Genomic DNA, 27309 nt, shown 5'->3' with positions numbered 1-27309 from the left:
AGAACTCTTCACCAAATTAGATTAAGCAAAAAACAGACTGAAAACTGTTCCATGCTCTGTGCACTGCGACTGTCCCAGAGCAGCAGGCCCTGGGAGCTGTGAATGGGTGGGAAGGACAAACGGACCAGTGAGACACTTTTCCAAACACTGCTGTTCAGCACAGATGCCATGCAGGTTCCTCTCTTGGGTCATCTGGAGCCAAATCCAACAGCATAAACAGGGGCAGGAGAGCAAGCTCTTGCTTTTAGCACCCTGTTACGACACTGCGACTCTACAGAGGAGCGTGTGGGAAACCTTCTATTGCCTGTACTGAATGTGGCAGGGGAAAGAAACACTGACTTTCTGATACATAGTTTTTCTGCACACAGTTTTTGTCTGAAAAATGAAAACCATTTCGATGTTTCATTTTCTGCAGTAAGAAGCTCTTATTACAGACACTTGGAAAACAGAATCTGGATTCTGAACAATCCTAATTCTGAAAGACAACACAATCCAAACCCAAACCCTGTTCCACTTTGAACCTGAACCCTTCACCCTTCTCTGGTGTACTGAAAATATAGAAAAAAGATCTCTTAAAAAGTAAAGAACTCAAAAACCTCCCATCACCTTCCAAAGAAGAGAAATGTGAAAATAAAATCCTCAACCCCCTGCTGGTGCAGGAACATGGAACCAAGTGTTGGCACATGACTTGACAAATACTTTGCAACGACAAAAAAATCCAACTCCAAGTGCTTTGAGTAGGTAACACTTACCACAAGTTGACGAAGTTGATGAAACTTGGGGAGAATTCCCTTTCCTCTGAGTTACTCAGCTGTGGTGGGTCTCCTTTTACTACCTGCGTCAACTGGTCAAACACACTGTTCCACTTGGGGTATGGGAATCGCCCTGTGGCCAGCTCATACTGCAAGAAGACAGTAACAGCAGCAGATAGGTCACACAATCCCAAGTCCCTTCAGGGTAACAAAATCTCTACAAGGAGCCTGAAGGTCCCAAAGGAAAATTAAGATGAGATTCTCCCTCTTATCTCCTACAGCTGAGAGTCCAGCTGAGAGAAAGACAAGGAGTTCTGCTACCTACATCATGACTGTGTCCTAACTTACCCAGCCAATATTTAACCCAGCTATGCTGAATTTTCATGTGGTTGATGTCTCTCCTCTACTGACTATAAAATGAACCAAGGGTCTTTTAAAGACACTTCAGAAGGGTGAAAATAAAATCCTCCAGTCCCTTCCCAGATATCATAATAACCACCATGGAAAAGGGATCCCGAGAAAACAAGCATTTTAAAACGGCTGAAGGGAGGGCAGCCCACTGATAGAAGCTACTGACTCACTGCTTCTGATTTCTCTTCTACTTCACCACCCTGAGAATGGGAAAACTTCTCAAGCAGTGTTTGCATTTTGCAGTGTTGTGGTTAGTCAGAAATCAGCAACTGGGAACCAGGATTAACTGACAAACTGCACAGCTGGATTACCCCAGACACCAGGGCTGTGAGAGGCTTACAAAGGCTGGGTGCTCCTTCTGCACCACCACGATCACCATCCCTCCTCACATCAGATTCTGAAGACCAAATTCATTTACAATCCAGCACCTCTTCCCAGCTCACATCTCTACCTCTGGCTATAGCTGCAGCTAAACGTACCCTCAGGGGTTCAGGCAAGCCATGTGCCTTGAAGGGATTTATATTCCTTCCGAGCCAGGAGGTGCCCAGTTCATAACATGTTTCACTGCAGCAGAGCCGGGCTTCACTTCGAGCACATTTGACAACAACCAGCTCTGTCACATTGCCAAGCGTGTGACACCCAGCAGGGAACTGCCATGCAGCAGAGGGCCTGAGCCCTGCTCACTCACCAATGTAATCCCCAAGCTCCAGACATCTGAGCGGACATCATAGCCTTGCCTGGACGCACTGGGATCTATCCTTTCCGGCTGGAACAGAAAGAAGTAACATTCAAGCACTGCGCCACGCAGGACAGAACGAGACACATCTGCAAACTTGGGAAACAAAAGTTCATCCCACCAGGACGACATTCAACCCCAACAGAGAAACACCTCATGTCCCTGAAGGTGTTCCAGACCTGCAGAGATGTGGCACTGAGGAATGTGGTTTGGCTGGCATTGCAGTGATGGGATGGTGGCTGGATGTGGTGATCTCAGGGGTCTTTTCCAGCCTCAATGACTTTATGATTCTGTGACGTCTTCATGTTATCAGGCCTTCAAATATCCAAAAGATCTTCCCACAGAAAACGTGGACAGCAAGGTGGACACCTGCACCCCAGAGTGATCAGGGAGCAGGACTTTCTCAATGCTTTGCATGTCATCTTTATGAGAATGCCTTTTTTATCACAAATGTAATAATTAAAATGCTAAAAGAAACAGGATCACATTCTGATTTGACTGCAAACAACAATAGAGAGACCTGGACTGTAATTCAATACTAAATTATCAGCTGCAAGAAATATTAGGAAAGCCCCGACTGCTCTGTGAGCTGCATTTCCATAAGATTTCACGACAGATACATACTGATGAGCGCCATGCAACCAACAAAATCCCTTAGTGCAACCTCAAACTTCCAGTGGACCACTGTGTGTGTGAGAAAACAATCAGGTCCCCACAGCAGCTCCCTAGCCCCAGAGCCCAAGGCAATTTTGGCTGCTCTGTCCTGCTGCTAGCTTTCCTCTTTGCCACCCTCTGCTTGCACAAAGCAGCCCCAAATGTGCTTCCAAACCCTTTCCTTTCCCTCACTCATCAGGATCTTCTCTAACAAGGGCACACACTGAGGTCACCAATCAAACTATCAAACATACCCCAAAGAGAAAGGGAAGAAGTCATTTTCAGCAAGATTGACTGACTCTACACGTCTTTGTTACCTTCCTGTTTACACAACGACTTGTTAGATAGGGTATCACCTTCCCAGTGCCATCGGTGTGTTTTCTCACCCTCTCTCCCAGTTACAATATCTGCTTTGAAACAGGCTGGGTTCAAATGCCCTGAATGCTGTCTTTCAGGGTCACAGAATCACAGAATCATTAAGGTTGGGAAAGACCACTAAGATCATCTGGTCCAACCATCAACCCACCCCTCCCATGCCCACCAGACCAATCATGGGCTGCCTGAAGAAAACGTGGGGCTTTGTGGGTTAACAGGTAATGGCAGTGGGAAGGGAAAATGCAATCTAATATTCTCTGATGGTTTCGAGATGCTGGAATGGTCTTCTTGGATGGATCAAATACTACAAAAGGAAACATGTAAGAAATGGGTTAGAGGGCAATATTAGTGGTAGGTGGCCAGCTGGACGAGATGATCATAGAGGTCTTCTCCAACTTCTGTGGCTCTGTGATTCTATTATTCTTTCCTGCCCTCTCAGGTCTGTATGTCGCCTTGTTTTCTTATCCTTTAATTACGATTTTCATTTGTTTTAACCTCATGTTTTAGATTTTCCCATTGATGGGGTACTGCTGGATGGATTTTTCGATAATCCTGGTGGAAATGAGCATAAAGTAATAAAATTGGTAAAATTAAACTCTATTGAATTATCAGTTCTTCATGTACTCACCTGGAAGCTCAGTCAAAATCTATCACATTTGCATTACACATAAACCCATGCTTCTGACTTCTCACAATCCAGAATTCTATCCTGCCTGGATAAGCAGTCTTTTCATATTGGTTTCCCCATTTAAACAGAGTACTGAATCAAATTATAAGGAATTAACAACTAACACAAACCCTTTCTTTTACAGGTGGAAAACAGAAATGTAAAGACAATTTCTCCAACATTTTGAACCTGAGATAGCAAGGAAAACATCCCAAAACAGTAGAAGGGATGAGGATTTAAATGGAAAATGTACTCTGAGATCCTGTCACTCATTGATTTGAGGGGAAGAAGGACAGATAGCCGGTGACCATTCAGGATTTGGATGCTCTTGGACATTTCAGGAAGCTACTGGTGATTTCAGCCAGAAGTAAAGCATCTAAAGGAGGAGCCAGTGGGTGCACAGAACACTAGTTCATATTCAGGCTCGAGAAGAACAAGAGGAACTCGTCCTTCTACTCTGCTCAGAAGTAACAGGTCCAACCAATCCAAAGTGCTCTCAGCGCGTTTCCATCAACAGTCCAAAAAGGAAATGGAAAATGCCAGCACAACAGAGGACAGAAGAATGTGGCATCAACAACATGCAGTGTGGAACCTTCTGCCATGGAAGAGTTTCTGGTGACTCTCCCATAAATCTCTCAAGGACGATGCTGTGTCTATCCTGTCCATTCTCAATGTCATGCTGTAGCTGCAACCCCCCACAGCCTTGTCTGCCCACAGCTCCCACACAGCCCCCTCCGGCATGTCTGATCAGCAGACACACAAGAATAGCCTGACTCCATCAGCTATGAGCAACTGAGTCCCAGCCCAATGCCACGCCAGGGTACAGCACTGCTGGGACTGTGGCCCCATGACTCTACTGCTTTCCCTCTGTGCAAAGCTCTCCTTACCTCCATCCCTCCTGCCAGACCCTGGGGGCATCATGCTGCCTACCGGGTTCCAGCAGCAGGTGGGAAGATAAGATCTCTGAGGTCCCTTCCAGCCCGAACCTTTCCATGATTCTGTTCTATGATTCTGTAAGTCTGAAGTACCCACACAGGGGCAGCCACCCACCACGAACACACAGATTGTGACGGAGCAGCAGGGACTTGGCTCTACATAGCCATGGCACAGCTAAAGGCAAAGCACGATGGACCAAAATAAATCCCCTGTAAATACAGAGCAAAAAATCCTGGGCATTTTCCATGTAGAGGACATGGGAGCAATCAGCACCAAGCACTCAGGGACCTGGGATGAGAACTGCAGGCAAACCTCAGCTCTTGCTGGATGTCTTGCTAATGCCAACTGTAAGCAAGGAAAGGAAATGGCCGGGACAGACCAAGCCCTGGATGTGCTGCTGACTGTGTGAAGAGGCAGAGTAAATACAGCACAGGGACAGCCTGACACAGGGCTCCCTTCACTTAGTGCTCACCTGAGCACCAGCATCTGCACTGACAAAAGAGCAGAAATGGGAAATGCTGATGCTCCCCTCTCTTCCCAGCCCCAGATAAGCAGACACGTGCAATTTGGGGTGGGACACAAGAACAGATGCACATAGAACTTGCTGCATTTCTCAGTTGTTTCATGTTGCTGAAGAACAAAACAGTATTCCTAGGAAAACAGAATTCTTGAAGCTCAGATTTGGATTTTCACTAGTTAAATAATCAGGGAATTTCTATCCTACACACGCTGCAAATTCAAAACTGCCTGCATGGCACGAAACTGTACTTAACACATCCTTATTTGCTACTTAAACCAACACGTTCCCAAAGTAGAAGACAATAAAAAGGTTAGAAGGAGTGAAGAACTACCAGAAAGCAATCCGTGGAATCCAAAATACAGAACAGAACTGACAGGATGTAAATGCTCCCTCCCCTTCCACCACAGAAACACATGGATGTGAGCTGAAGCTGCCAGCCTCCAGCCCACCTGCCCTCAACACAGCAGCACGCAATAAGAAACACTGGACGTGAAGCCCAGGGACTGCCCTGCCTTTGGTGGATGATGGGAGCAGGTAAAACCCTGCACATCTGGATGCTGCATGTGAAGGCTGCAGATTAGAGCTATCTCTGCCAAATTCTGCTACACCGCATACAGTGAGCTACAAGCCAGCAGCCAGAACTAATAGACCTCCACGGCTCCAACAATGACTGGATACAAGTCTTGCATGCAAGAGACAGAGCTCTCCAGCACACTTTTCTGCTGCTTTGTTAACCAGCGGATCAAATATGTTTGTGTTTAGGCAGTGCTCCAGAAAGTGCTGTTTTCCCAGCGGTGATAACCCCATCACCACGGCTTTCTCATCAGCAGGGCTGTGCCCTGCGAGGGCTCAGTGCTCACAGGGAACCACGTGTCACTGTGCAGAGCCACAGCAGCCATGGGGCAGCTGAACAGCTGCCTGTGGGGCTGTGCAATAGCAATGGAAACCATCTTTAGGAGCATAAACAAACAGTTTGGGAAATTCTTCTGCTGTTCAGTAAAGGAAAATGCTGCCACTCCCTTTTCACGTTGCTGTATTTCTCAAGAATATTCCTGCAGCAAAGAGCAATTTGTTCTTCCTTTAGGGCTCTCCCTGCACAGGCCTCACACAATTGGTTGTGTTGGAGTTGGAGCAATGGCCAACCTCAGCGAGAGCCCAGGCGAGGGGGAAGCAGTGTGCTGAGCAGGGCAGCAAGGGAGCACTGACCTGCTGGGCTCCCAGACCTGCTCCTCTGCTAACTCCTCCAGAGTGCCAGCATGCAGTCTCACCTGCTCACCAACACCTCCAAATGTTTTATTCCACAAAGGAGCTCCTTCCTTGGCCTCTCCCCAGGCTGGGCTCACCCTATGGTTAGGAGGGTCCTCATCTCTCACCTCCCCAGAGCACGCTCACCTGGCTAACCTCCTAGACAAGGGGAAGCCCTGCTGTGCAAGGTGTCTGTGCCCAGAGTCCTCCCTGCTGCCTCCTGAGCAGAGCTGGGTGCCAAGCAGCAGCCCTGTACAGAGACACAAAGCAGCACCCAGCTGCTCCTGCTGGTGCTGGTGCTGCTCTGCAGGATGACTCGGGGCACTCTATGAGGTGACACTGAACTGTGCTACTGGCTGCTAAAGAGTTGAGGTGTCTAATTTCATTTGGATCTTGATTTTTATGTGCAGTGAAGCCCAATAAGCTTCCTGGATCTCCTCAGAGGCCTGAGGGCTCTCAGAAGGTGACCTCAGTGCTGCATAAGCCTTGCTCTAAGAACACAGATGTGAGTCATCCACACAAGGAGTGAGACAACACAACCACATTTTTCTCAGGTTATACCCTTCCTGCCCATCAGGTGGCTGATGAGAAAGTGATTAACTCTTTCTTTTCTCTGGTCTGTATCGCAGAGCCAATCACTACAGGGATCACAGAATCACAGAATGGCTTCATTTGGAAGAGACCTTAAAGATCACCTACTTCCAATCCCCAGCCATGGGCAGAGTTGTCAGCCACCAGCACAGGCTGCCCAGGATCCCATCTGACCTGGCTTTGAGTGCCTCCAGGGATGGGGCACCACATTTCTGGCAGGCCGTGCCTCACCACCCTGCAGGACCTGCAGCATCCCACACAGCAGCCCATGCTGCAGCAGGAGGAGACCATGCTCCTCGGCCAGAGTGTGACATAGCAGAGCAAAGGCAAGATGCTGTGATGGGTGGAACAGCTGAGAGGGAAGCAGAGAACACAAATTATTCTGTTTTTGTTGGTGGGGGTCATGGACAAGCAGCTTCTTCCTGTTTCTCCATGTATTATCTCTAGGATAGAAGTAGTAGCACTGGGTTCTACACCTTTTCTACATCTACGGATGAATAACACTACATAAGAGGTAATAGGAGCTTTATCGCCACAAAGAAAGATTGCAGGCAAAATATTCATCCACGCTTTAACTTTTTAGTTCAGACATTCCTTCCCAAATCCCCTCTGTTCTTTGATTTCCTGCTCCTCCCCTCTCCCAGGTCAGCCACGGAGCCTGTGGCTGCACAGAGATTATCAGCAGAGATCATGTTTCTAGAGAATGGCCTTTCCTCCCCTCCCATTTCCTTTACATATTTACTCCGAGAGAATGTTTCATGTAAAAACTTCTCCAGCAGCATTTCCCAGGTGGGACGCTGGTTTCCAATTGCAGGGGATCACCATCTCCTCCCACTGGCTTTCCTAACAGAGCTCCTTGATCTCAGCAGCAGGAAGATCCCAGGGCAGAGGACAGGTGGCCAGGGGGCTCTCACCGGGCACAGAAAGATTGGAAGGAAGGTTTATGAAGCCAATGGGATCCTGTTGGGGTTGACACCATACATCCTTTGTGACCTTCACCACCTTGTTAAAAATGGTCATTGTGTACTAAAGAACTGTGAATAAAGAAGCATCGATAATTTGCATTAGCAACTGGCTTCATTGAGAGTGTTCAGGAGTTTAACTTCCTCATGCTATTAAGAGGACCAATTCAGTGCAAAAGACAGCATTTATAACAGGACCTCAAAGGTGCCTTGCCTTGGTCTACAGCTAACATCCACCAGAAAATACAAAGTTCAAGTTGTTAAATTGTGCGTAGTATTAAAATATCGACTGTGTGATATGTAAGTGCTCCTGAAGAGCAAGTGTGATTTGAGCTGCTTGGTAAGCCGGGTTCTGACTGCATGCTGACTCATCCAAACAGAAACAGAAAAAGCAGCGCTCAGAGGTGACAGACAGCATCCTAGAAAAGGACAGGGGAGCAGGAAATCCCAGAGAAGCACCATCATTAAAGGTGTGTAGCTGGGCAATGCTCTCCTTATACGATCCACTGCTGGGGTTCCACACTGGGGTCTATGTTTGTAAAAGGATACTGAACACCAGGAGGGAGTACAGCATAGCCACAGAACACAATCCAATCTGTCCCAAGGACATAAACTGCTCAGCCTCTTAATCCCCTCAAAGAACAGCTTAAGAGGTGACTGCCTCAGTCAGAAAGTACCTGCTGGGGAGAGAGGCCGTGGCAAGGGAAGGACTTCTTAATTCTTTAAAAAAGTAGAAACAAGAGGCCACAGTCATCCATGGCTTCCAAGAAACTTCACTGGGTTAGCAGGGTTAAGCTCTGGAGAGGCAGCATTTTAGAGGGCTGGAAGGTGCTGTTTCAGCACAGTTAAGAAGTAATTTCATCCCAGAACTTCTGGATGGCTGCAATTGTGGTGTGGATGCTCTTGAAGTCCTTGAAATAATTGTGAAAGACTGAAATGCAGGGAACCCAGTTATTTTTTCACAGTATTAATGTGAAACCACAACACAGGCTTTCAAGATACACAGGAAAAAAGGGAGTCCAGCAAAAAAGCAACGCAATGTGAAGATTTCTGATCCTGGAGAACTGTGCAGGCCACACTCAGCTGCACCCAAACCTCAGTGCCAGGGTGACTGCTGGAACTGTCTGGTGCAGCCGAGCAGCTCCCACAGCCATGCAGGACACTGCTGCTCTCAGCAATGGGACACTGCCATGTCGTCCTGCAGCAGGATGCCTCCCTGGCCTCAAACACACGAGCAACAGGAACCAAGCAGCTCAAAGACAACAGGAGAAGCACAGCTGTGGACCTGGGAGCTGTGTGACCCTTTCCTTCTCCCTTTGCTGCCTCTCCCCACAGCAAAGTACCCACACCTCTCTGCAGCACGCTCAGTGCCGCAGTGCTGCTGCTCTGCACAAGCTCTGCCCTGCATGACGTAAGGAGCTAAGTTTGGACAGGAGAAGTCCCACGCTGGGCAAACCTCATGGATGATTTTAGCTTATGAATGAGTAAGCAGAGGCATGTTCTCAGCTGAAACCGCAGAAGCATGTGGGTGACATCAGCAGCACACGAGAGGGGAGCGCTGTGCTCAGAGCTCGGCACTGCCCGCGCAGCGCACAGGGATGGTGCTGCACGTCTCACTGCTTCCCTTCAAATCTGTTTTCTCAGCCATGAAATGAAGGCTGAGTGCCAAGTTTGAGATTCAAAAGGAAAAAATGAAACGAAAAGAAAAGATAGACAAGAAATCCAACGCACACAACACCGATCAGGAGAATCATGGAGAATTTCAGCTGCACAAAGTCAAACCAGCAGGCTGCCTGTTCAGTTAAATGAATGACAAAGCCCAGTGAAAACCTGGGCGCTGGGTCAGGAATGTGAAGCTAAACCCAGGTTTCTGCCCGTGCCATCCCAGCCCCACAGCCCTCCTCCTGCACCCACAAAGAGGCCACAGAGCTGCACAGAGACAGCCCTGCTGCCCGTCTCAGGAATTCCTCCTTTTCTGTGCACGGCCAAGCTGTGTGCAAGCTCTTAGCATGTGGGGACGCAGCCCCCAAAGCCACAGAGACAGCAATGCCACCTCAGCCAAGGAAGAACAACACAGGGTGCCCGTGCCTGGCTGCAGCAGGCAGCTCCAGATGGAGCCAGGAGGTCTGGCAGGAGGACCCAGGGACAGTTGTGTCTGTCCCAAAGGAGGTCCCAAAGGAGTGGGACAAGGCAGGACACCGGAGCGTGGATCCCACATCCATAGCCCAGCTGCTTCCAGCTTGGCCTCATCACTCCCCTCTGACGCAGAAATTGGGATCCATTGGGCATTAAAATGGGTAAAAGATGTTAATGCTGCAGACTGTCACCTTCAGCATGGCACCTCTGCAGGCCAGGAGCTGTGGCAGGAGACAAGGCATGGCTCACCAGGGAGGCAGGGCCACCCGCCAGCACCATGGGCACTGCTGCCCCAGGCACACAGCTGGAGGCTGGACTGGAGGGGCTGACATTGCAATGCAATGAAGCTGACTGAGAGCTGCTCCACACTGACAGGGCAACCAGGTTCTGCTCCCCCACAGAGCCCTGCTCACACCCCTCTTTTGTGCCACCATTCAGGCTCTGCACCTTCTCAAAAGCCAACTGCATAAAAATGCCATCTCCTTTTGAGAGGGCTTGCTTTCTTACTGCTGATCCTTGAACTGGCTCTCCATGGCTCAGGGGAACAACAAAGCAGAAGAGCAGCAGCTGGCAGGATCAGGGCTGGCACCAGCCTGCAAGCCCAGCATGATCACAGTGCAAAACCTCACCTAGAGCAAATCCACAGTGCTGGCAGCACAATGGGTCTCAGGAGGGCTCAGCATCATGCTTGCCCACAAAAACTGCTCTGAGGACCAGCTATCCTGGGATGACAGCGGGCTCCAGCCTTTCCCTTCTTTCTTTCAGAGAACACAAGGCATATTCACTCCTTCTTTCAATGCAATGACCACATGGAAATTCAAAGTCAAAAGCAAAACAACTTTTCCAGAACTGGCAGCTCCAAGGCTGACATGCTGCGTTCCACGACAGCTCCAACCATTTTGGTTCAAACACAAAGCACTTGCTTGGCAGCTGGATGTGGCTCCTGCTGCCCAATCAGCCCACTTCCAGTCAAACCGGCAGACGTCCAACGTTACTGTTATCAGCGGCTATTTGGGGATCTGGCTCCAGTGAACACAGTGTTATCAGGCTCCTCTGATGGGCAAGTGCTCATGCTACAAGAACTACTGAAAGTGCCAAAGGCCAAGCAGGCAACATGCTCTCATCATCACGGAGCATGGTCCAGCACCCCTCATCAGACTTACCCTGGCTGAGCGCAGGCACACCATGGAAGCCTAGCTAGCACCCTTCACCTATTTCACATTGAAGCCAATTATTTACCCTTCCAAATGAGCGCGATGGGGGCCTGACTCACTTCCAGGTAAATTTGGCATCACTACAGCATCAGCCTTTGCTGCCACAGAGAAGGAGCTGGCATTTGTGTCTGCTTGCTGGGGACATCTCCCCGTTTCCCAGGCTTCCAGTACATGGGAATGCACATGGACTTGGAGAGGAGTCACTGAGTCGGAGAGAAGGGAAGAGGCCAGCAGTCTCCCACACCAGTTGCCAGCTGCTGGCTCATCCCACAAACCATACACCATGCCAAAGCTCTTATAAACACAACTGAAACATTTTTCTCATTTAAAAATCCAACCCACTCTGGAATTGGTGATAGAAGTGCACAAAGAACACAGTGCATATGGAAAGGGAGGGAGATCAAGAAGTATTATTGACTCACCCAAGTCCCAAGGGAAATGAAGAAGCACAGCTATTCACAAACACACCAATAACTGTAGTAATTAAACCAATAGTTTGAGCAAAGTTGACTATCTACCCAAAATTCTAAGCAAAAGCAAAAGGAATACGAATTCTCTTACTTATAGTCCACTGAACTTGTAAGGGAGGGACAGGGGGTGAGCAAGACTCCTATATACAGAACTGATGCACACCTCAGAGAATAGGGGAAAGTCAACAGTATCCCTAACTCCACAAGTGATGCAATCAGAACTGCCTAGACAGGGCAGTAGGATGCCTGGGAGCAAGGTATCACAAACCCTGCCCCAGCTCCTTCCCACCCTGGGCCCTCTGCTTTAGCATCCTAAACCCCATCAGCGCAACAGACTGAGCAGCTCCAACTGGTTTTCTTCCCTCCAAGAAAATGCAGACACTTGTCAAAAGGAGACATGCCCCTAACTCTCTCCAGACCACCCAGGTCTTCAAACAAAGCTCCCCATTTCACTAAGTTAGGTGGTTCTGGAACTTGCACACCAAGTGGTCTCCTAAAACAGATTTCATCAATTCCAGCCAGCTCATTTTGCTATCAGAACAGTCAGAAGAGAAGTTCAAATACTCAGAAACTCAGGCTCCTGTTTGCACAGATCAGAATTAGGGCAAACAGGTTTTCCTGGGACACCACAGTCCCAGGAAAAGCCATGTGAGAGCAGTTAGCCAGACCAGATGGGAATTATACTTTCAAAGGGAGAGATTACTTTCTCTTGAACCTCTGTAGATAAGACAGTTCAGAAAACACAGTATTTTTCAGCATAATGAGGCACAAGGAGTTACAGTTCCGCTAGAATTAGTTACGTTTACAGCAGCAAACAGCTCAGACACAAGCCACTCCTCAAACTCAGGTAAAACCCAAGAATACTTTTTCAAAGCAGCCTGATGTGCTGTGTATTTGAACTCTCAGACAGCTCTGAAAGTCACAACCACAGTGCTTATCACTGGGAGTACGAGGGAAACAAACAGAGCAGGACAGACTCCCAGGAGCCACGGCTCAGAGTGAGCGATTTCCATGCAGCTGCTACCACTGCTCTCCAGAATTACATTCTCTTGGAATTAAGTTATGGCACACTTTGGAAATAAAGTGTTTTTTTCAAAAATCACTGCAATTTTGAATGGCGTGGATAAAAAATTTGTTGGATGGTTGCAGCCAGAGTGTTGTTGTCAATGGCCCTATGTCCAGGTGGAGGCTGGTTACGAGTTGTGCTCCCCAGGGATCTGTCCTGGCAGCAGCACTCTTCAACGTCCTTATCAACGACACAGAGGGACTGAGTGCATCCCCACCAAGCTGAGTGGCGCACTTGATACAACAGAAAGAAGGGATGCCATCCAGAGGGATACGGACAGGCTTGAAAAGTGGATACGTGAGAATTTAATGAGGTTTAATAAGGCCAAGTGTAAGATGTTGCACTTGAGTAGAGGTAATCCCATATATGAGTACAGACTAGGAGAAGAACCAATGAGAACAGCCCTGAGGAGGACTTGGGGGTCCTGCTGGACAAGTAGCTGCACGAGCCAGCAGTGTGCTCCTGCAGCCCAAACAGCCAACAGCACCCTGCGCTGCACCAACAGAGGGCTGGTGGCGGTGGGCAGGGAGGAGACTGTCCCCTGTTACTAACTGTGCTTACTCTAGAGTTGTTTCTCCTGGGAAGGGAGTGCTTATCGCTCGTGAACCAAGCCGGCACTTCGGGCAGACGCTCTGAGCCAGGCCTGGTGAAGAGGGTCAGGAAGCTGCACAGCCCACAGGCACCCAGCACCCAGCTCAGCCCCACTCACCGCCATGTACGGCCGGCACCCTGCATCTCGTGTTTTGGCAATGGAGTCCACAAGCTGTCCACTAATGCCGAAGTCACAGAGTTTAATATTTCCATTTCTGTCCAGAAGAATATTGGAAGGTTTGATATCTGTAAGGGAAGGAAATTTAAACTGTTAAGTTTCAGCTGGAGGCTTCCATTTCCCAAAGGGCAGCTGCAGAGAATCAGCACCAATAGTGACTGCTGCACATGGCCCCTGGCTGTGCTCATGACCACTGAAGGTCCAACCAGCAGCAACAGGAGATGGAGTGAGCCACCCAATGACCCTGAAAGCCCAGTACAACAGTCCAACCCCTGCCTGGTATGGAAAAATGTGGATGAGAGGGGCAAGGAATCAGCCACCAACCCCTGAGATCACAATGCAGAATCTGTACTGCTCCCCATGCTCCCAATTGTGGCAGGGCCTGTGCTATTTACACTGTGACTTGATGCAAAGCTTGCTTCAAATTCTTGCCATTAGCTCTGTAGGCAAGAAGAAGAAAATACATTAACTTACCTCTGTGAATGATTTTCAAGTTTTCTTTTAAGTGGTTTAGTGCTTTCACAGTCTAGGAAAAAATACAGATGAAAAATAAGCAGATGTCACGAAATTCCTGTGATTATTCAACTTCTGGAGTTCCAAGAGCAGGGGAGAAAAACACTAAATACAAAAAGGCATGAGTGCTGCAAATAAACTATATGATTAAAACGTTTTTCTCACAATTTTTCCTGCAAACAAAAGGTGATATTAAAGGAGGGCAAGTAACACTTCAAAATAGGAAAGCAAGAGATGAAGTTAAGTAATTTCTGACATTAGTTAAATTAAGTAAGAACTTATTTTCAGCCCTGTGCTGTACCTTTTCCATAAGAAACAAATGCCCTATTCTGCTGTGCCCATTCCCTTGCCTGAGCAGCAGCTCCTCATCTCAGTGGTGTGAGGAGCTGCACACTGATGTGATTTACTCATTCACCACCAAATGGAAGAGGTACTCAAGAAGCCTGATACAGGACAACTAAAAAAAAAAAAGTTTTAATTTCACATAGATCAGTGAAACTGATAGAAGACTGACTTAATCATGACAGCAAGAGGATGTCAGTTCTGCTGGTAAGTTCTCTGAAGTTGTATGTCTGTGAGGACAAAAAGCCTCAAAAGCCTGCTCCTTCCTGCTTGCATTTCCTGGTGCACACGCTCCCTCCTGCTCACATAATAAACTCTTGTGTCCAAGAGTTTAGGTAATGAGAAGCTCTGGCAAACTCTGCTGAGCCCAGCTGGGGCAGCTGCAGTGCTGTCCCTCCCGACTGCCTCCTTTTGCCCTCCTAGTGCAGGCTCTGCTTGTCACCTGAAGCTACCACACTCTGCTGAGGAGCAAACCACCAACTGGTTTCTAGGCAGGTCTGTGGAGGAATGAGAGTGGATGGTCTTCCTGGACCGTGCCAGAATCTCCTGCTCCCAGACTCGAGCCCAGAGCTCTTCAGCTCAGGGGAACAGAGCGCTAGCATGAAATCAAGGGTGATCTGGTGAAACACACCAGGCTGCTGCACAGGTCTTGCTTCAGTCAGTGATACGTTTAGCTGGTCAGTAGTGTGATGATGCATCCCATATGCAGAACAGCCACCAGTCGTCTTAGACTGGATTTTCAGTCTTGACATCTTATAACTAAGCGTGTGAGCCATCAAAGCAGACTGCCAGCTTCTAAGAAGTGACTGCAGGTCCAGGTAGGTACAATATCTCATAAAGATGCCTTCTGGAAGGATAAGGATGACGGCTTTCTCCCAAGACCTGACCTTCAGAAGAATTTGCCTGTAGCTTTTCAAGAGGTCACAGGTTGCAACTTGATGAGCACTTCCCAACCACTGACAAAGCATGACATCAACTTACTGCAAAGAGGCAGTCTGTGCTTTGTTACAACACATCACTCACATTTTCCTGTCACTCCCAAACCTGATTCCTGCAGCCTTTCACCTTTTGGAGGCTTCACTGAAATAACAGTGGGTTATTTCACCCACTTGGCTCAGCTGTGACTTTTTCACTGGACCAGAACAACAAACTGATTATGCTCCTGCTGAAGAACCCACCTGCATTTTTATGAGCCTCTGCCCAAGAGGTTTCTGGACCACAGAAGCCCATACTATCCTGCAGAAATCCAATGGGCCCAACAGAGTCTATTGACAGCAGCAGGACAGAGATCTCAGGATACTTTTCAACACTCCTTCCCTCACAGCCCAAACCCAAAAGCCTGTTTTGCAGAGCCAGTGCTTACCCTCATATTTAGACAGCCAAGGCTTTGAGCAGAGTCAGTGTTACAGACCTCCAGGACCTGATTCTCCACCATGTAATATGTTATAGGAAAGCTACAATATATTCAAGGTTCATTAACACTGTGATGCAATACAACAGCAGCAGCTGTACTGCATGCAGATCAAGTACCTTTCTCACAAGTTAAGAGACCTGAATTTTTCAAACTAGCTTAAAAAAAAATCACACACACACACACACAAAAATGCTTAACAAAATACTCACAGCTAAAGTGATTTTGCCTAGGATTTCTTCTGGAATAACATCATCTAATACACTATATACATATTTGTAAAACTTATCAAACGAGGTAGACATGAGCTCCATACAGATCCAACAGTCACCCTGGAAAAAGAAAAGAATCTTTATTACTGTCAAGCTTAAATGAGAAACAAAAACCCAGAGAGCATTAAGATATCCCTTGAATCCAATAAAACACAGAAACAGCAACATGCATTTGACAGGAAGGAAGAATTCCATCCTGATTAATTTCAGCCGTTTGATCAGCAGCGAGCCTGAGCTAATCATTGAGAGCAATGGAGAAATCACCCCTATTATCCACTTCTCACTCCATCCACCAGCAGAGAAATCTAATTGACAAGATCAGACTTGACATCACATATTAGCTCCCTGAGACTAGATGAACTGATGCCCCAAAAACTGTCTGGTTCTCAAGGAGGCTGATGGCACAGTGAGACACAGCCACACACTGTAGGACTACAGAAATGCCCTGCAGTTTATGTCAACTCTGCACAGGCCGGAGAACATTTCATACTGCATTTGGAGACATAATCAAAGCAAGAGAAAATGAAAAGAAATCCTGGAGGACAGGGAGTTTTGCTGACTTGCATTTAACAGTTAATTTAAATGTGGACAACTATTAAGGCACATCTCTGCTAAATGAAAAGGGTGGTGGGGCACTGGCACAGGTTGCCCAGAGAAGATGATGGCATCTGGAGGTCAGGCTGGATGGGGCTCTGAGCACCTCATCGAGCTCTGCGTGTCCCTGCTCACTGCAGAAGAGTTGGACCAGATGATCTTTATGGGGTATGATTCTATGAAAAACTAAACTAACAATCAGAGGAGAGCAGCATGTCTTCTCACCAAGTTCTCTCCTAAGATCTGTGAGTCAGCCCATTCAAGATGGGGATAAGAAATGGGTCACCACAAAGATTATGTGTGGAAGAATTTCTCATCTCTTGTTGCAGTATGCATGTGATAAACAGCTCAGCCTTGGAATGATCTTAGCTATTTCAAATTTTAAACATTTTCACTCCCATTGAGGACCACTGAAGGCTTTGTATGAGTTGTTGCTGCAGAGCGTAATGCACTTCATGCAGTGTGCTGTTCCTAGGAATACTACACCAACAGGACTGGACTGTCCTCACCAGAAATGACAATCTCCATAGGCTGCATCACAATCACTGTTAAAACTGCATGAGTTGCCAAAAGCTAACTGCGAGATGAGGTTGGTCAGCCTGGCTGCCCCATTGTGGTGAGGCACTGTCTGAAGCACTGCTGAGCAGCAGCTCCTGCAATGTAGGAAGTGACAAATAGAGGAGAAGCCTCCTGAAGTAATTATCCCCAATCCGACAAAAACAGACACACACAAAGCACATGGAAGTGAAATGAGGAAAAAAAAAACAAGAGCGTAGAAATGCTGGCACTCTTGCAAAGCCCCATGCTCCCATTCGGTGCACCTCAAGACAGTTCTGTTTGAAGCCATGTCCTGGTCCTCACGTCAGCCAGGAGTAATTCTCAGGTACTAATGAGAGAATGAAAAAAGCATGCCAAGCCACAGGCTTTAAGGCCAAAAAAAGGGATTTTGCATTCGCTCAGAATGACCTCCTACGAAAAACAGGCCAAGAAATCCCATCCACTATCCATGGCATCCATCTCCAGACCAAGTGCTTGCTTTAGTGGGAACACAAAAGGCCAGCAAAAGGGCCAGTGGGAATAAAAGGGGACAGTTTCAGTGGTGTAAAAACATCCTTCACCTACACACTGGTACCAGCTCACGTCTCCCACACAAGGGAAAAGGCTGCTACAAGCCTGAGCCCAAAGAACACACCTGAAACAGAGCAAAAGGCACTGATCAAAAAGGCACTTTGCTGAACGCAGAGGCTGGGACACCACCAAGAGGCAAATGCAGCACAGAGAGAAGTGAACACAGCCGTTCCAAGTGATTGACACAAGGCAGTTGTGGAGAGAGACATGGAGAAAAGAGAGCTCAGGATGCTAGAGAAACATTGGTTACGGATGGATTTGGCTGAGGACCTGATCTGATTTAAATTGTAGAAATGAATTTGTTCCATATGCAGAAGTGTTTCCTTTTCAGCATTGGCAACAAATGCGAAGTGCAGTCGTGGCACTTCTGTATCATCAAGAGTGGCTCAGAGAAAGTACTGTGGATGCAGTGTTAGTGATGCATGTGAAATCATGTGAAACTGGAACCATACCAGACCCTTACCAACTATCCACAGTGAAAGCAAACGACGACTCTACTGCCCACAGGATCTTTCAAGACATTGCTTCTGCAGCCCCAGCTTAAAAACTGTTAGTGTGCCACATTCCTGTGACTGTACTGAGACTACAGGGAACTGGATTCATTTGTGAATTCAACTGGCTGCCCTCAGCCTCACGTTTATGTCCAACTGCACTGGTATGTGAGCACCCTCAGTGGCCCAGGTTACCAGGCTGCTGTTTGTGCACGAAAAGCCAATTTATGCCAAACAACAGGCAACCTTGTCAGAGCTGTTACTGTAACAAAAGCTTCACTTTGTATGTCTGCAGGGCTGTGGTGTGCATTACTGAACACTCCAACATGTCTGTGTGTCACCACAACATTCAAAATGATTGAACAAAAACCAAGACATGGTTTTGTCCATCCCCTGGAATATATGCCATACAGAAACCCTGGGTGTGGACATTTATTGACCTGGCAGTATAAAAGTTTACCTGATCAACATGAATTCACATCAGCAAGATTAGTGAAGAAAGATGAGAGAGCTTTTCAACTATGTAGCTACTTAAAGGCTGGTGCTAAGAGTCAAAATCCTGCAGGTTCTCCTCTCTTCCTGTAACTTGAAAGAACCCACCTACAGGCAGAGCTGAAAAACCTCACTGAGAACAAAGATTAAGACTGGCAGGTACAACTGCATTTGGTTACCCAGCTCCTTTCTTAGCAAAGACAGAGACGTGCTGATGTGCATGGCAAGCTTCTGCTTCATCTTGAGTTGTGAGAACAAAACTATCTTAATGAAAGTTTCTCTTCAATTTATGCTCCCAGGTCAGGTTGATTTCTGATTATAAAACAGCAAACGAAGAAATTCAGCTTTTCTCTTCCACCTATAGCTATTCTTTCAAAAAATATATTTTATTCCTTTTCAAGTACTAAATTACCAGATGCTAGTGCACTTCTTGTAGGCACGTTGAAAAATGTCCTTCACTACCAATGGTCCTGGACATACACTAAAACTGTGTTTTTACCAGCAGCTGGGCTGCTTCCACTTCTGAATTGTGTGTTCTTAGTTGCCAGCCCACAGCCAAATACATTACAGAGATGCCAATGAGCTGGAAAGCAGTTTGGCAGGAAAGGGACCTGGAGGTCCTGGCAGACAAGATGAACACAAACCAGGCACAGATAAGCTTGATGGCATCCTGGACTGCCTTAGGCAAAGTACTGCCAGGAGGTTGATCCCTCCCCTTGGCTCAGCACTGGTGAGGCCACACCTGGAGTGCTCAGTCCAGATGTGGGCTCCCAACCTCAAGAGACATGAAGCCACAGGAGGGTCCAACCAAGGGCCAAAAAGATGACAAAGGGTGAGTTCAGCCTGGGGAAGAGAAAGCTCAAGGGGATCTCGTCAGTGTCTACAAATACCTGAAAGAACAGTGCAGAAAGGAGCCAGGCTTTTCCCCTGGACATGAGGCATTGGGCACAAACCATAGCACAGGAGGCTCCCTAAGAACACAATCCACAAACACGTTTGTCTGTGCAAAGTGTCACAGGTTGCACAGAGAGGTTGTGGAATCTCCACTACCAAAAGCTGCCCAGACATGGCCCTGGGCCACCTGCACCAGGTGGCTCTTCTTGAGCAGGGAGCTTGGACATAATGGCCTCAAGAGGTTCCCCCCAGCCTCAACCAGTCTACGATCCTGCACTACCAACACTGCAGTTTTACCACTGTAGTGCACCTTTATGCAAGTTGCAGCTATACGAACGAGAGTGAATGCAGATTCCCACCACATTTCCTTACAAGACACATAAGGCACTTTTCCTAAGCACTGAGGATTGCTCATTTGACCAGACATCTCAAGCCATTCCAAAACAGCTGAAGACTTCCACGGTCAGGTAGCATGTCGAGGACCTCCACAGAAGTGCTACAGAGCAGCTATGTCACATATGGAGTCTCAGTCCAATGAAAGACTCATCTTCAAGGTACCAAACACACATGAATATGTTGAAATAATAAGCACTGCAGATTTAAGAGCCGGCCTGGATGTTGTGTATTCTGTTGGCATTGGGAGACACTTTTGGAAGTCTTTGTAATGACTAGCACTGTTCTGAATATTATACTTATATTAACAGAGATCTTCGGGACGGAGGGCAACACTGTCTCTGACTGAGAATGCAGGATACTGGAAATATTTATTTTTTTTTATTACTTCATTTTCTAGTGGTTCTGTCCTGTCACAGGAAAGTTAAACTGACTGTCACCCTCTTTGTCTGAATGCTTTTGTGTAGTATAAAATTTCATTAAACGTAATTGCTTTCATTCTTCCTCAAATCTTAACTTGTCACCAATAAAAAAGAGTTGAAAGTTTCTAGAGCAGTCTGCAAAGGTCTTTTAACTGTTGAAAATTCCTAGAGATCCCATAGATTTAAACAGAGTGTTTATTGGACAAAAGTCATAGAGCATGGCTTTAAACACTACTTTCAAGAGTTGGGAAAAAGCAGCTACTGAGATGTGGTGGGTGTTCTGTCCCTGGAGACTTTCAAGCAAGGCTGGATAAGGCCCGGGGCAACCTGATCTAGCTGTGCATGTCTCTGTGCACTGTGGGGGAGCTGGACTGGATGGCCTTTAGAGATCCCTTTCAACCCTAAGGATTCTATGACTCTACTTCAAGAAAATAGTGTGTATGATGAAAGCCCTTCCCAGGGCACTGCAGGTGACAGGCACTCCATCCCATTCTCCTCTGGGTGTCTCAAGATGAGCAGACATCAACAGCAAAGAGAACAAAGACCCTGTATCAAATGATCAAGGATACATCCACAACTCAAATCAACATCAGTGCTGTGCTGCTGTCACAGCCATACTATTAACTCTTCCCTTACACCAGCTGAAGGTCCCCTGGCCTGCTTTGCCTGGGCTTCCTGGGCTTATTTTACAGCTTGGAATTAATTTTGCATTACCATTTACCGAGTCTGTTGATTTAAACTTGGCTTGGCTACCTTGGCTACAGTGTGTAGAAGTTGCTGCTGATATCCCAAGTCAGACAAGGCTTTTTTCCTCTTCCCCTCTTGATAAGAAAAGTAACAGGAATGGTGACCTTAAGAGTAGTTAGTGTGGTTGGGACACAGGAACAATCTCAAAGTAGGTCAGCTGCAAATCTTGCAGCATACACACAAGAAAGAACAACTGCTTTTCTCACAGATATCTTTGTCTTCCAAACAGCAACTCTGAGGGAGCAAGAGACATCTCAGGGTCACCCAGAGCAGATGTATAGCTCAGCCTGATACTCTTGCATTCTCACCAGTGAAATCTTTGCAGAATTCCTAGCCATCCTCTTCTTCATCTCCCATCTGGCAAATACTGTTTTGAGAGGAAACAAACTGACCCTGGTAACCAGACCTTCTGCAACGTGCCATCTCTCAGGACTGATGTGGAAAGCTCTGTGTGCTCTGTAAATCGGAAGTCAATGGTCTCGCTGGGGCAGTATAGGGAAGCCAGCTGCCTTCATCAGGCTCTCAATCTCCTACAGCCAGGAATAACAGCACAACCATCTCTCCCATGTTTCTCTTCCTGATTCTCCTCATTCCTCAGGCTTTACTAGAAGCAACCTTCTCTCTTAAGAAGTCAAGCTGTGGACATAAAAGCCATCTCAACTGACTCACATGAACAAGTCAGTGGTGAGGGATGCTTCCTGCTCTTGCCAAAAAGGTGAAACTTTCCACCCGGGGTTTCTGCAGAAGCAGCAGAGCAGTTCTGGTCAGCTGCCTCAACAGAACAAAGTAGGCTGTACCACCATGGGGATGTGAATGGTGACATCGAGGTCACAACCTCATGGCTCTAGAAAGAGACTCCAGCACAGGCACCATCTGATGTCAGTGTGATAAAGTCTCCTTCTTTCATGCAAAGGTTGAAATGTTGCTTTTCCATGATTCATATTTCACTAAGTAGGTAATTCAATTTCACCTGAGTGCCTAAAAACTCTCACGAAGTTCCACTGCATAATAATTTGCATTGATGTATATTACACTGCATTTGTAGACATACCTAACAGAAGGATGTACCACGTGATTGAAGAACAATGAGCAAATAAATCACAGGTAAAGGTGCTGATGGCTGAGGGACAACCAATACCACTTCCCAGAAAAGACTCAATCCCATCTCAAGCTTCCATGCAGATTATTCATGCCCCAGTCTGGTTATCATGAATCGATGGTATAGCTGTAGCTTATGGCATTGAGCAATTTTTCATGAAGCTTTCAAACTGTCAGAATTGTCAGAGACAAAGCAGCACTTTAAACCTTTCCCTATCAAAAAATGCTTGCTGAACAAGTGAGAATACAAGTAGGGAAAATATTCACCTGCAGTATTTTTTGCCTTTCCAAACCAAACGTTTTATACTCATAGAGGCTGTCACAGCAACTTGTCTGTTTACAGTTAAATGACTGTCTTCAAAGTAAGTTCCATCCAATTTGATTTACTATTCCTACTCCCCAAACCAGGGGAGAGCTCTGCTTCTCAGCACAAACTGCTCAGTCCTTCAGAGAGGTACCTGCCATTCAGAACAGCCCAGCTGTCCTATTGCTCCTCCTGAAGCTGCTACAACCTTCTTGCCAACTATTTGATTGTGAGAGCTGCCTGCTCCATATTCTAGCTCCTCTAAAGAGACTCAGAGTGAAGTTTTTCACCTTTTAGAAGCAGGAGGAAGAAAATTTCCCACCTGTAGCTCCATCTATTCCCAGAGAATCTGAATCCTGGCTCAGAGCAGAAGGTCCCAAGATCTGCCTTCCAGAATGTTTTTCCTTATTTTTCACCTTAAAATGCTGAAAAACAAGGTTTGTTGACACATGTATTGCTGTAGGACTTCTTGAGAGAGGTTTAGTTCCATGTGGTCCCACGATCCAGTGCAACAGGGAGCTGCATGATTCCATTACTTTGGGAATGGATCAGAGTTGGAGGGATCAAACATACTGCTGAAAATCTTTTTTTTCACTTAAATAAGTTTTTTCTCTTCTCTGCTGTCACAGTTTCCCTTCCTTTAAAAAACGTAATTTGTATTTGAACATTTAATTAATATGACAAGACAGAAAACTCATCCAAGTCTATCAGGAAGAAACTAAGGTGAGGGGAAAAATCCCACATCACTGATGCTGAGGGCAAAGGCAGAGGGGATGCCAGGGGCCAACACGATATATCCCAATATATAATGACCTTACTGCAGCCTTGCCCAAAGAACAGTGCCTAGCTGCAAGAGAATTTTTGACAATACAGAGGGTGCTGCAAAGGCCGGACTGACGGCTGGGCACTGATCAGGGCAGGTTTTTGCATTATTGTACGCTTACACTCTGGAATGTACCTAAAGTTGCAAAGAGGTGACAGGCTCAAGCAGCTCTGCACACGTAGCTCATCAGCATCTGACAAGATATGGCCTTGCCCAGAGACTTTCCTTCAAACAATGAGACAGCCTTATCATTTGTATTTCAGCTAAGCTGCCAACTTGCAGCCAAGGCCGAGCTTCCACACTCGGTAGGAGTTCAGACCGCATGAAGAGGGACAACGCTTCCTGGCCCAAAATGTTCAACAGATAAGACAACGTGAAGCATGGGAAAAGGAAGGATTAGTAGCCTTATTTTAGAGACTGAGATTCAAAGCCAGAGAAAAGACTCGATGAAATTACAGAGAAAGATTCTTGAGAAGCAGGAATTGAATATTCAGTTCCAACTGTGAGCTTTAAATTTCAAGATTCACCTTCTTCCTCTAACAGCACTCCAGTAAAGCCCTTACAGGCTCAGCATGGGCTGCAGTGCCAGATAATGTGCAAAGATGGAAAACAGGGATCTACTCACTGTTGTTCTTCTTCCTCTAAGTAGGCTCAAGTGGAAGAAAACATGCAAAGATGGCATAAGATTGCTCAGGCTGCATGCAGAACACCCAACTGTTTTCACTGGTCATTCAAAGGCAATGAGAGTGCCTGGGCAAGGCTCAAGGAGACAGACCAATACCTTCTGCTGCCTTGCAGAATAATTCATGTCTTAAATTATGTATATAATAAGTAGATGCTGAAACAGTCACAAAAATGCAGTGATTAACACTGTACTCCTGGCTACGAAGAACCGAACTATGTCAGGATTAACAGCGGTCAGCTTACATAGCTTTTGATGCTCTAACTCTGGTCTTGATATAATTCATGGAAGTGTCATATTGGATAACTCACTCCACAGCACAGCACAGAGTATTTATGTGCACTAAAGGTCCAAGCAAAATTACTGCCCCCCAGGCAAGCTATTGCAGGTACTGCTCCTTTCAAGAACAGCAATGCAATTGTGGTACCAAAAGGATAGCATAGAACTGGAAAAGATGCAGATAACAGCAAGAGAGATTATTAAAGACCAGAATGGATTCTGTGTATGACACAAGCTGGCACTTATGAGGCTGAAGAAGAAGATATGGTAGCAAAGAATATGGCAACACTCCAAAAGATCCTCACGGGCATGGACAGAATGGATAAGGAGCAACAGACTCATCAAATAGAGACACCAAGGGAACCACTGGGAGCAGCACTCAGGATAGTGGGATGAAAACTGGAAATGAACTGTGGTGATAGGCCTCCAAATGAAGGGTGCACAACCAGAGGAAGTCCCTCTCCGGGAGCACTACAAATGCAAAAAATGTACAGGTATTCAAAGGAAAAACAAACCTTTTAATGGACGAGAGATCCAGGAAAAATCACTAAGCAAAAGACAGAGCTCAGAAGACACTAATCTACACATGACTGAAGGCTATGCCAAAGTCACACACATGCTTCTGTAAGCAGATCCTGTGGGCCACTGCCAGAGACAGGAGCACCTGCTGCTCTGACCCAGCAAGGTGACTCCTCGTGCATCTGCACATACAAACTTCAGGGAAGAAGCACATCAATCGTGGGTCTGACACAGCCCTGGTACACACACATGTGCACACATACATCTATACATACATCAGGTAAAAGTCTGCTTCCAGCAGCCACAGGGACACTGAGTTTGCACGTCCTCCACGTGGCTCTTTCTGATAACAGCTGACATTGATCACGCTTGTGTCCAAGCATGGTGCTGCAGAGCTGCACCCAGCCCAGCAGCACTCACCTTGCACAGGGAACCACAAGTTCATTGAAAGAGAGACTGAAATATGCAGACAGACACAATAACAAGTGGGAGAGCATCTAGGTGTTTAGCAGCACTCAGACATCTGGGTATCTTGGTTAAATAAACTTGATTAAAGGTGGCAGTCAAGAAATCCTAACATTAATTTTCTCATCCTTATTGCATACTGGCAACTGCAAAGACAAAAAAGGCAGAAAAACAAAGTGTGCTATGAATGAAGCAAGTTTGGAGTCCCCACCTCTCTGAAGAGTGCACCATAAAACTGAACAATATATGGGCAGTCACTGCTTCTCATTACTACATCAAGGTCCATCAGAAGCTGCTTCTGTTCTTTTTCATCCACTGTCGACCGAATTCTCTGAAAGAGGAAGAGTGGCAGAGACTTTATCACTTATATGCCATTACTGAATCTTCAAAACCACCACTGGAGAAACATGTCAGGGACCCCAAACCCAAGGCTGAGCAGGCAGTCCCCAAAGCATGCTCTGGAAAATTGAACTGCAATAACTGAGCGACATTGTCAAACAAGAATTTTAACTGATAACCCCAAAAGTAGTTAAATTCAGACTGTAATATACTCAATTAAGTTTTACTATCATTAAGCATCATCATTTTCAGATGAAACGGCAGAATGAAATCAAAGAGCAGAAATTTCACTGAAACCTACAGTGAAACAATACATTCAGGCTTTTATTTCAAAACAAATACCCACAGAGTTCTTAGCAATATTGGATGGGGCTCAAAGACCAATTTGAAATTTAACTAAGGAACATTGTGTTTCAAATCAATAAGAAAAGCAAAGAAGACAAAACGATTTTCTCCACCACAGCTGACTCTGAAAATGGCCCATCAGGTAATCGAGGAAACACATTTCTCTGGAAACCCTAATGGTGAGCAACAGTCTTTCTCATAAAACTAACAATAGCTGGCCGAGGTAACATCCTTGGCCAAGATAACATTAAGATATAATGTACAAAATATAGACATACTATATGTTTGAAACATATATATATATACACATACTATTCTTCATACTGTACATAAGGAAATCTATGACTTGAGTGGGAAAGAACAATGCAAGTTTGAAAACAGAAGATAGCACACTTCCAAACATGAAGCTCATTAAATGAAGGATGGAGTGGACCATCCAAAGATTTTCATGTAACTTTTGCAAACACATTTAGCAATTTGCACTAATTAATGCATTCCCTGAAATGTGAGGAAAATCATGACCCTGAAGAAGTCACATTGAGAAATAATTTAAAAAAAAAAAAAAGAACAAATAATTGTCAAGAAGCCCAAAGCGACAGAAGTAGCCTAGGCACTCCTTGAGGACAATAACCACTTGGCACCTAGGAAAGAAAAAATATTCAAGGTTCTGGGACAAACCTGTGTGATACCAGCACCAAGTCCTACCAGCACTGCTGGGCAGAGCTCCCTGCCCTGCAAACAAATGCTGGTGGCAGCAAGACCACACATGTGACAAGCACAGGGCTAAGAATGTGAAGGTACAATCAAGGTTGGCTGTTCATATCACATCGTTTAAGAAACAGTGCATGATTTTGTACCTTTACTTTTTTGTGTTGAGTCACAAAAAGTGAGGACCATGTTGACACTACAGTTTTCCTTACCTTTGGTGCATCCTGATATTGTTATTTCACCATTCATTCTTTATGTTCTAGTGTGGCCTACTAGACCTAACAACCAGTCATTGTTGTGCTCATGCTGTCCGTTTCCCTCCCAGTGGGTTCTAGAGTACTAGGGAAAAATTGTCCAGCACATCCACACACCTTGCAAAGCCACCGAGTGGGTGATACTTTGTAGTTGCAAACAGAGCAAGAAGGTGGCTGAGGGGACTAGCAATGAACTAAACCACTTCACCTCTAGGTCACTGGTTCAAATCTGTTTTGCAGAAGTTCAGTGCCATCACTGAAGAAAGCCACATAAAGTCACATAAAGCTCT

General features: G+C 46.3%; 1 protein-coding gene across 6 annotated transcripts in view; it reads right to left on the bottom strand.

Annotated features, from left to right (window-relative positions):
* Window positions 1–27309, bottom strand: part of MAP2K4 (mitogen-activated protein kinase kinase 4) — an 84884-nt gene that overhangs the window by 2923 nt on the left and 54652 nt on the right. For all 6 annotated transcript variants that reach the window (XM_048965352.1, XM_048965354.1, XM_048965356.1 and 3 more), the window contains 6 exons: window positions 25585–25704; window positions 15983–16102; window positions 13979–14030; window positions 13445–13572; window positions 1852–1929; window positions 753–901 (listed from right to left, as the gene is read on the bottom strand). In XM_048965352.1, the coding sequence (XP_048821309.1) occupies window positions 753–901; window positions 1852–1929; window positions 13445–13572; window positions 13979–14030; window positions 15983–16102; window positions 25585–25704 (647 nt within the window). The remainder of the gene's footprint in view (window positions 1–752; window positions 902–1851; window positions 1930–13444; window positions 13573–13978; window positions 14031–15982; window positions 16103–25584; window positions 25705–27309) is intronic.

This window comes from Lagopus muta, chromosome 18 (assembly GCF_023343835.1).
Source record: "Lagopus muta isolate bLagMut1 chromosome 18, bLagMut1 primary, whole genome shotgun sequence".
In the NCBI taxonomy this organism is placed as follows: Eukaryota; Metazoa; Chordata; class Aves; order Galliformes; family Phasianidae; genus Lagopus; species Lagopus muta.
The sequence above is the reverse complement of the archived record's forward strand: the minus strand, read 5'-3'. Positions and strand labels throughout refer to the sequence as shown.